The 10,742-nt window shown below is 48.5% G+C and overlaps 1 protein-coding gene across 1 annotated transcript; it reads right to left on the bottom strand.

Annotated features, from left to right (window-relative positions):
- Positions 1 to 460: 460 nt before the first annotated feature.
- On the bottom strand, positions 461 to 9,936 carry LOC147116120 (uncharacterized). The gene is made up of 3 exons (XM_085992007.1): positions 9,430 to 9,936; positions 6,024 to 9,178; positions 461 to 483 (listed from the first exon to the last, which is right to left on the bottom strand). Exons 2-3 carry the CDS (start codon positions 8,995 to 8,997, stop codon positions 461 to 463), a joined length of 2,997 nt encoding a protein of 998 aa, XP_085848133.1. The 5' UTR covers positions 8,998 to 9,178; positions 9,430 to 9,936.
- Between the last annotated feature and the right edge of the window lie 806 nt (positions 9,937 to 10,742).

The raw sequence follows: 10,742 nt of genomic DNA, 5'->3' as shown, positions 1-10,742 counted from the left end.
CATTTGTGACTTAGAGCAGGGAAGGTTATGGGGAAATTTAATAGAGGTGTTCAAATTTAGGAGGGGTTTTGATAGTAAATAGGGAGAAACTGTTTCCACTGGTAGGAGATTCGGTAACCAAAGGACACAGATTTAAAATAATTTGCAAAAGAGCCAGGCAGGAGATGAGGAGAATTTTTTACTCAACAAGGTATTGGCTATATACATGAAAAGGAGAAATTTGCAGCGCTATGGAGAAAGAGCAGGGGAGTGGGACTAATTGGATAGCTCTTTCAAAAAGCTGGCACAGGCACGATGGGCCGAATGACCTCATTCTGTGCTGTATTAATCTATGATTCTATGATCTTCCTAGGAGTTCTCTTCTGCCTGGAATGGGGTCCATAGTGTAACGGACCATTAATCAAGACTAATTGCAGTAACTCAGACTTGTTCACAGAGCAGCATGATGTTGGAATGTGATTTAAGCCCCGTCGATGCAGGAAGCTGCAAATAGAAGCACTTAAAACGCCTTACACTATCCAACTTGCAATGGTCAGTAAATATACCGCTGGGTTGCCTTGTTGTGCACGGCCCCTCGAGCCTGCTCCGCCATTCAGGAAAATTATGGCTAATCTTCGACCTCAACTCCACTTTCCCGGCCGATTTCCATTTCCCTTGATTCCCCTAGAGTCCAAAATCTATCCATCTCAGCCTTGAATATGTTCAACGATTCAGCATCCACAGCCCTCTGGGGTAGAGAATTCCAAAGATTCACAACCCTCTGAGTGAAGAAATTTCTCCTCATCTCAGTCTTAAATGGCCGACCCCTTATCCTCAGACTATGCTCCCTAGTTCTAGACTCTCCAGCCAGGGGAAACAACCTCTCAGCATCTACCCGGCCAATCCCCTTTGGAAAAAGTGGGTGCAGTGGTGATTTACCAGAATGTGATCAGCGATGAAGGACTTCTGTTCTGTGAAGAGACTAGACAAGCTGGGGCTGTTCTCATTAGGCTGGAGAAGGTTAAGAGGAGATTTAAGAAAGGGGTTTAAAATTTTGAGGGGTTTTAATAGAGTAAATAAGGAGAAACTGCTACCACTGGCAGGAGGGTCGGTAACCAGAGGACACAGATTTAAGATAATTGCCAAAAGAACCAGTGGGGAGATGAGGAGAAATCTTTTACACAGTGAGTTGTTGTGATCTGGAATGCACTGCCTGAAAGGGTGGTGGGAGTAAATTCAATAATAACTTTCAAAAAGGAGAAACATTTGCAGGGCTGTGGGAAATGGACAGGGGGAGTGGCACTAATTGAATCGCTCTTTCAAAAAGCTGGCACAGGCTCGATGGGCCGAATGGCCTCCTTCTGTGCTGTATCATTCTATGATTCTAGCTAAATGCGGTGACTAGTGGAATTCTGCAGAAGGCTGTTCTGATGTTTACACTTGTATTGGATCATATGGAGGACAGAACTTGGAATATTACAAAATGACATGTGGCCAGATGACAGTGTAAGGGAGATTGATGCAATTGATAAGGACTCAGATGAATCAACTGGCTGGGCTGAGGAATAATAGATAGATGTTAAGGTGGATAACTGAGAGGTGATGAACAAAGTGAGTGGACAGTGAATCGGCATCCAATGGTGAATGTGGAAAAGCAAAAGGATTTATTGACGTGAATATCGACTGCTCACTGAAAGCTACCAATCTTTCTGAAGCTCTTATCAACAAGGTTAGTGAAGTACTGGGCTGCACTTGAAGGCTATTCAATTATAAAATGTTTAACCCTGTATAATATTTTGAATATTCACTGCAGTACTGGGGACTCCATCTTCAGAAGAACATTGATTCAACGGGGCTGGTTCAAAGAAGAGTGGGAAGAATTATTCTTTGATTTAAAGCTCTAAATTATGGTCAGAGACTCGCTAAATTCAACTTATTTTCAACTGAGACAGGGCATGATCCAACTTTTGAAATGCTAAAAGGCATAAAAATCCAGGACATAAGCAACTTTCTTTAACTAAATTGTGATTATGAGAAGACATGAAGAATTACAAGCCTGGAGCAATGCAGAGGTTAGAAGAATGTGTGTCTCTCCTCAGAATACTAGGGATGTTGAATTGATTTTCATGAAACATAGTTAATGCTGGGATGATTAATACCTTTATAAAGGAGCCGGAGGAGAATTTGGTTAAGGTGAGCACTGAGGTTGCAATAAGAAATGTAGAACTAAAATAGATGAGGAAATACTTGTGGCATCATGGGCAAACTGAGGCCTGTGGGCCACATTGCAGCCCTCGAAACTCAACCAACTCAATCCTATTTGCGCTTATATCATTTGCTGGTTTGTCCTGTGTGAACTTCATGGGCCTAGAGATTGGGAAAGGGCTGTTCTTAGCACTATTGCCTCATTGGTAGATAAATCCTAAATCAGAACATCAAGTTCGATGTAATGGGGACCTGGATTTAAATATTATATATAGAACAGAATGGTGTCTGTGCTATAGGCCATAAAAAATCCCATGAAATGCACACGATTGAACATTGTAGATTGCAATATTTGATTGATAACCTGAAGCTGTATTGACAACCTTTGGGAATTATAGAAAAATTTCACCAAAAGTTACTTGCAAGAAGTTTGACCCGTCATTAGTCGCCTTTATACAATGGATATTCTAGCATAGAGCACACGATCTGTTGATAGGAATGGTGCGATTGAGCAGATGATCTTTTCTCATCCCATACTCTTACATTTCATTCTGTTTCTCTCCTGCTTCTTTCCATCGCCTCCCTGGCTCCCTCCACCGCCCTCTGTGGCAGAGAAATCCACAGGTTCACCACTCTCTGGGTGAAGAAATTCCTCCTCATTTCAGTCCTAAATGGCTTACCCCTTATCCTTAGACTATGACCCTTGGTTCTGGACTCGCCGGCCATCAGAACATCCTTCCTGCATCTAGTCTGTCCAGGCCTGACAGAATTTTATAGGTTTCAATGAGATCCCCTCTCAATCTTCTAAACTCCAGTGAGTATAAGCCCAATCGAACACAATCTCTCCTCATACGTCATTCCTGCCATCCCAGGTATCAGCCTGGTGAATCTTCGCTGCACTCCTTCCATGGCAAGAACATCCTTCCTCAGATAAGGCGACCAAAACTGCACACAATACTCAAGGTGTGGTCTCACCAAGGTGCTGTACAACTGTAGCAAGACATCCTTGTTCCTGTACTCGAACCCTCTTGCTACGAAGGCCAACATACCATTTGCCTTCTTAACTGCCTGCTGCACCTGCATGCTTACCTTCAGCGACTGGTGCACAAGAACACCCAGGTCTCTTTGCACTTCCCCTTCTCCCAACATGTGCAGTTAAACACGGAAATCAGGAAGTTGCTGTCCGAGATGTCTTGTTCCTCAGGAAGCTTCGCTATAACAATATCCCGCCGAGAGACTAACCATTCAAATACATAGAATGGCATGAAGTGCCTTTACTTGCCTCCTAGATACAAACTAAACTCGCCAGAAAAAGTTAGGGCTTGTTCTTTTCAGTCTAAGTATCCTGTTAATGGTGCGGTAAGTCTTAATTACTACTATACAACTTCTCTGACACTGAAAATTAACTTTTACAAGCGTGGAGTCTCATTCCTTCAGATTTTAATTATTGTTGGAGATTTCAAAAAATAAAATTTTTTTTTTTTACTTTCTCTTTCCGTTTCTTTTATGTCTCTCTCTGAATACATTCTTTCTTTCCCTCTCTATTTCACTTTCTGTTCTGCCCTCGCAACGCGCTTCTCTGCAGAGCTAGACAGATAGCGAACAACTCGATATCTTCCAATAAAATCACAAGGCTTGACTTTTCTTGTAACACTTTACTGAACGATTCTAATTGTAAAACTGAAATACAACACAGAAATGGAGGGACACATTAGTATACAGACGCATAATTGATATGTATACACAAATTTAGGTACGCCTGGGCAACACAGTACATTTAGCAAGCTGGAAGGCATTCTCTTTAAATTAGCCCTGTACATAGTGTATCAAATACGGCTGCTAGTTAACCAACTAGACAGAAAAAGTTACAACTAAACATTTTATACAACATACAGTGTACGCTAATCGTCTATAGCATTCTAAATACTCACAGACAAACAATTTCCAAGACTGAAGCATGGGGACAATACAACCGAGGAGCACCGTGGCGCAGGTCTTGTTCCGGCGGCAGCTCCACGAGGAATGAACTTGCAGTGCCGTGGGGAGCGTGATGACCTCATCACGCTCGGGGTCGTGACGTCGTCGCGTTTGCCGGTAGTTGCGTCGCTGGCCGTTGGGGCCTAAGTCGGGAGCGGAAGAGAGCTGGGGGCCAGGCTGGGCCGGTGCTTGCCGCGGGAGCGGAAGATAGCGGTGCTCCCGGCGGCTGCTCGATGCGGCCGAAGATGCTGGGCCGGCGGCCTTCTGGCGAGCCGGGTCGGGGCGGCAGCCGCCTGACGCACGTCCCGTAGTACGTGGCGTGACGTCATCACGCTCGGGCGCGTCTTAAAGGGGCAATGGCCCTAAAGGGCGAGTTAAAGGGGCAACGGCCCTAACAGGTAAGTCATGCATATATAAGTAGGTTATGTACATACAGTAAGGTTGGGTTAGAGGGAGAGACAGCACACTCCCCGCTTGGTACGATCCCATTCGTACCACTACAGACACAAAATAAACCTGAAGAGAACGTCCTTCGGCAGCGACATACTCGGAGTCCGTTCTCTAAGTTTCTTCGGAAAGGAGGACTACGATCTCTGAGACTGGCCTCAGAAACACTTTGACAGTCCCCTCCTTGACGATCTTCACCTCCACCTTGCGGACCCTCTTGTCCCTGCTCGGCAGAGTTTTGACGACCAGTCCCACTGGCCATTCGTTTCTGTGTGCTTGGCTGTCTTTCAGCAAGACGACATCTCTCACTTTGACGTTTGGCTTGTCTTCTGTCCATTTCCTACGGTTCTGTAGGGTGGACAAATACTCTCCTCTCCATCTCTTCCAAAAGGTGTCTGCAAGGCACTGGACTTGCTTCCACTGCTTCCTGTGTAGCTCAGCCATGTCAAAGTTTCCGGGGGGGGCTGAAATAGCACTCATCTTTTGAGTCAGGAGCATCGCTGGGCTGAGGACTGCAGGCATGTCTGGGTCGGTGGACACCGGCACCAGGGGTCTTGCATTCATGATAGCCATGACTTCAGCCATGAGAGTGCTCAAGACGTCGTGTGTGAGACGGGTGGGTCCCGTCCGAAGCAGCATGGCATCCAGGATACGCCTGGCGACACCGATGAGCCTCTCCCATGAACCACCCATGTGGGATGAATGTGGGGGGTTAAACACCCACGTGCATCCTTTCTTTTGGAGGTAGCTTCCTACCGCTGCATTGTCCGTGTGGATGTCCAACTCCTTACAGGCACCCACGAAGTTAGTCCCTCTGTCAGAACGGAGAAGTTTGGCTGGACCACGGATAGAGAAAAACCTCCTCAGGGCATTGATAAAGCTGTCTGTTGACATGGATTCGAGCAGCTCGATATGCACGGCTCTGGTAGACATGCACGTAAAGAGCACCGCCCAGCGCTTGCTGCCTGCGCTACCTCCTCTAGTGCGACGCGTCATGATGGTCCATGGCCCAAAGACGTCGAGGCCCACGCTGGTGAATGGAGGCTCTGGAGTGAGTCTGTCGGTGGGCAAGTCTGCCATCTTTTGGTCCTCTAACCTCCCTCGTAGCTTGCGGCAGGTAACACACTTGTGGATAACGGAAGAAACCAGGCGCTTGCTCCCGATTATCCAGTATCCGGCTGCTCGGATAGCTCCTTCTGTTATGTGTCGCCCTTGGTGAGCCACTTGCTCATGATAGTATCTCACAAGTAGTGTGGCAATGTGATGGGTGCGCGGGATGATCAGAGGGTGCTTTTCTTCTCTTGACAAGTCTGCGGATGATATGCGCCCTCCGACCCGGAGCAAACCATCTTCGTCTGTAACTAGGTTGAGCTTTTTAAGTGGGCTCTGCTTGGGGAATGTCTGTCCCTCTTCACGGCGTTTGAGTTCCTCCTTGAAGACATCGTGCTGGGCAGAGCGATCTTCCAGAGGTGGGGCAGGCTCGGCTTGGTCGTTGTCCAGCATCTTCTGCATGAACTCTATGTAATGGCCCTTCATCTCTAACCTTTTCTCCAGTGTTCTCCTGAGTGAGCAGAGGCGCTTCATGGCTTGTTCCCTGTTGCTCGGAAGGCGGCGTCTGGGAGAGCGAAATGGCAAGGGTGCCACCCAGCTGTGTCCATCGTCCTGGTAGACTTCCTCATCCATGATGGTTAGGAAGGCTTTGTCGTCCATGGATAGTGCTAGCTTGTCATCATCCTTGGACCTTTCGAACGCTGAGCATCCTAGGCTGTCTGTGCTCACGGTGAGGCCTGCCTCTTCCTCACAGGCAGAGGAGGTTGACCTATGATGCTGCGTCATGCCGTCGTAGTTTTCCTTTACCTGGATCCTGTTTGGGCATGGGCTGAGAAAGGATGTGCGGCCATTGTGCAACACGTTCGTTTTATGGACGCTGACATCCGCTGGTTTGTGGACTGTTCCCAGGCAAACTCCACCCACGAGGACCCATCCCAGGTCGAGCCGCTGCGCATAAGGAGCGTTGTGGGGCCCGTTGATTTGCTCGCGCACCTTGTGGACTCTTAAGATGTCTCTTCCCAAGAGCAGGAGGATTGGAGCGTCCGGGTCCACAGCTGGAATCTTGTCGGCGACTGGCTGTAGGTGGGGCTGATAGCGTGCGACCTCTGGGGAGGGAATTTCCGTCCTATCGTCTGGCATCATGTCACACTCAATTAGGGTGGGGAGGGGAAGCTGTAGTTTCCCATCCATGGACTCGATCGTGAAGTTCCCGACTCTCCTACCCGTAGTCTCTGTTGTCCCTGCGCAGGTTTTTAGCGTGTACGGAGCTGCGCTGGCCTTGACTTCGAAGAGATTGAAGAATTCGGTCCTCGCTAGAGACTTGTTACTTTGCTCATCGAGCACTGCGTACATTTTGATTGCTTTCTCCTTTCTCCCTGCAGGATATGCTTTAACCAAGCAGATTTTGGAGCATGAGCGTGGGCTGCTTGCGTTTCCACAAACCTCTGTGCACTTGGAGGTGACCGAAGAAGATGTGCCTTCGCTTTGCTCCCCGCTATCCTCTTTGTCGACTGCAGCGCTCTCGGTGGTTGAAGGAGGAGGACCTGGATGCAGGGCCGCGATGTGTTTTTCGCTGTTGCACTCAAGGCACTTGATTGTCACCTTGCAGTCTTTTGCCATATGCATGGTCGACCCACAACACCTGAAGCAGATGCGATTCTCTTTCAGGTATAATTTGCGCTCATCAATAGGCTTGTCTCTAAAGCTCCGACACTTCTTGAGTGGGTGGGGCTTCTTGTGTATCGGACACTGACGGTCCGGGTCATCCACTTTGTTCTCAGCGGAACTGGATTGGTTGACTGAGGGTTCGGCTGGAACATCTGTTTTGTGCACACTCACAGAGGCTTTATTGCTGTACTTTGTGGGTTTCTCTGTTCTCGAAGGAGCGTAACTGCTGGAGGTGGAGAAAGTGAAACTTGGATCATTCCTCACCCTTGCCTGTTGTTGGACAAACCTGGAGAAGAGAGAAAAGGGGGGAAATGCCACTCCATTGTCCTCCTTGTACTTGGATCCCTTAGCTATCCATTTCTCTTGAAGATTGTGGGGGAGCTTTTCCACTATTGGGTTTACCCCGCGAGCCGTATCCAAATACGAGAGGCCGGTCAGGTAACCTTCTCCCTTGGCACACTCCAGTTCGAGGAGAATGTCGCCCAGTTCTCTGAGCTCGACATTATCCTTGTTGGTTAGCTTCGGGAAGTCCTCAAGCTTCTTGAGCAGTGCGTGTTCGATGACTTCTGGTGTCCCATAACAGTCGTCGAGACGTTGCCAAACCAGGTCGAGGCCTGCTGTGGAATTGAGGACGTGCGCTGAGCGAATTCTCTTCGCCTGCCTTGACGACTCGGCTCCGAGCCACTTGATCATCAAGTCTAGTTCTTCTCTGGCTGACAGATTCAAGTCCTTGGTGGTACTCAGGAAGGATGCTCTCCATGACCAATAATTTTCAGGACGGTCATCGAATTCTAGGAGGCCTGAACTTAACAATTCTCGGCGAGTAAGGTACCTGGCGAAGTCTTGTGCGCCTTGCGGCTCGGGCGAGGACTGCTTAGCTGGATTGGCCGAGTGTTGTGGAGGTCTCTGCAGGTGGGTCTTACTCGTTTCTTCTCTTTTGAGCTCAGTGTCTCTGAAAACGGGCCGTTTGTTGCTGGGGTGAGTAGCTAGTTCTACGTCGAGATACCTGGATGTTTCCTTTGGGAACACTTTGGAGTGTTGTTGGACATACTCATTTGTACGTTGCACTGGACTGAGGGGCTGTTCCAGGTCATATGTTTCCTGGCTGGGCTCCCCGCGTTCGCTCTCCTCATCTTCTTCATAAGCTGCGGCTTCGGCTTTAGCGGCAGCGGCAGCTCTCTGGCTTTGGAGAATGTGGAGAATGGCAGCGATATCAGCTCTCTGCTTTACAAGGTCGGCTTTCTGCTTCATCGTACTAGCTTCGAGGTCAGCTCTCTGCTTCATCGCACTAGCGTCGAAGTCAGCTCTCTGCTTCATCGCACTAGCGTCGAGGTCGGCTCTCTGCTTCATGAGGTCAGCTTCTTTTTCAGCGAAGGCCAATTGCGCTTGGGTGGCCTTTGCCTTGGCACGTGCTTTGGCGGCTGTAGAAGCTGTCGATGACGACGGTCTGCTGGACCGCCGAGATGACCTAGAGGATACTTTAGAGAACTGTGACTTGGCGTCGTTTGCTGGGAGAGCTGTCGGTGGCGACGGTCTGCTGGACCGCCGAGATGTTCTAGAGGCTGTTTTGGAGGACTGTGACTTGGCCTCGTTTGCTGGGAGAGGCTCATTCTTCTCGATTGGCTGGTCGACTTCCTCTAGAGTATATTGTTTTCCTGAGCGTAGACTCATGGTAGCTGAGTGGTATCTTCCTGTGCTTGAGCCCGCTGTGCTGCTGTCTTTTTACTGTTCTGCCCTCGCAACGCGCTTCTCTGCAGAGCTAGACAGATAGCGAACAACTCGATATCTTCCAATAAAATCACAAGGCTTGACTTTTCTTGTAACACTTTACTGAACGATTCTAATTGTAAAACTGAAATACAACACAGAAATGGAGGGACACATTAGTATACAGACGCATAATTGATATGTATACACAAATTTAGGTACGCCTGGGCAACACAGTACATTTAGCAAGCTGGAAGGCATTCTCTTTAAATTAGCCCTGTACATAGTGTATCAAATACGGCTGCTAGTTAACCAACTAGACAGAAAAAGTTACAACTAAACATTTTATACAACATACAGTGTACGCTAATCGTCTATAGCATTCTAAATACTCACAGACAAACAATTTCCAAGACTGAAGCATGGGGACAATACAACCGAGGAGCACCGTGGCGCAGGTCTTGTTCCGGCGGCAGCTCCACGAGGAATGAACTTGCAGTGCCGTGGGGAGCGTGATGACCTCATCACGCTCGGGGTCGTGACGTCGTCGCGTTTGCCGGTAGTTGCGTCGCTGGCCGTTGGGGCCTAAGTCGGGAGCGGAAGAGAGCTGGGGGCCAGGCTGGGCCGGTGCTTGCCGCGGGAGCGGAAGATAGCGGTGCTCCCGGCGGCTGCTCGATGCGGCCGAAGATGCTGGGCCGGCGGCCTTCTGGCGAGCCGGGTCGGGGCGGCAGCCGCCTGACGCACGTCCCGTAGTACGTGGCGTGACGTCATCACGCTCGGGCGCGTCTTAAAGGGGCAATGGCCCTAAAGGGCGAGTTAAAGGGGCAACGGCCCTAACAGGTAAGTCATGCATATATAAGTAGGTTATGTACATACAGTAAGGTTGGGTTAGAGGGAGAGACAGCACACTTTCGGTACCAGATTTGGCATTGAATTCACTATTCTAACTGACACTTCCTTGTTCAGATTCTGTGCTGCTCATTAACAATTCTTCAATCTGGTTATGGAACGCCGTTTGGTCACCACTGAAATCAAAATCCGACCCAAACTCATACCCCTGCATTTTCAGATGGCATATCGCCTATTGAAGGACTGCAGGCACCACTTTGAATTTAACATTTGCTGGCACTATCGCTATTCTGTCACATTAAATATTCTGGACAAAGGAGGACTTTGGGAATCCTACTACATATGTTAGGATTCCAGTGAAATTTGGCACTCTCTGTATTAATGGGAACACTGCTGTACATGATTTAGTTTCCCTGTTAAATATGGGCTCCTCATATCAACATGGGGAGGTACAGAGTTGATAATGGGCATATCCTCACACTGGCAAAGGGAAGGTTAGAGAGAAATTTATAATTGGCCCATAATTTTATCCGAAATGCTCCCACTCCATCACTGGAACTTACCCAGAAGTATGGCAGTAACCCTGTTTACGTGCATTAATGGAATTTCTGTCACACTTACGCCGATATTATCGCTTTAGAGCAGGAACAGCTCCAAGGAAATTTTGGGCCAATGTATTTGGTTGGATATGAGGTTGGATACAGCAATACTTCAGCCAGAACTCAAAGAGCACCTACCCACTCTTCAGATAGAGCAGATTCAGTGACCTTTCCCCATGGGTCAGATAGAGCAGACTCAGTGACCTGACCCCGTGGGTCAGATAGAGCAGACTCAGTGACCTTTCCCCATGGGTCAGATAG

The sequence above is a fragment of the Somniosus microcephalus genome, chromosome 6, assembly GCF_052327205.1.
Source record: "Somniosus microcephalus isolate GS21.2 chromosome 6, FLI_Smic_1.0, whole genome shotgun sequence".
Classification (NCBI taxonomy): Eukaryota; Metazoa; Chordata; class Chondrichthyes; order Squaliformes; family Somniosidae; genus Somniosus; species Somniosus microcephalus.
Note: the sequence above shows the minus strand (reverse complement) of the source record. Positions and strands in the feature narration are given on the sequence as shown.

Coding starts and splice junctions, on each gene's coding strand:
- LOC147116120 (XM_085992007.1), bottom strand. CDS start 8,997: ATGAGTCTACGCTCAGGAAAACAATATACTCTAGAGGAAGTCGACCAG. Junction 484..6,023: donor CAAGGAGGAACTCAAACGCC/GTGAAGAGGGAC, acceptor TTCTATTTGCAG/CTTCCTGCATCGACGGGGCT.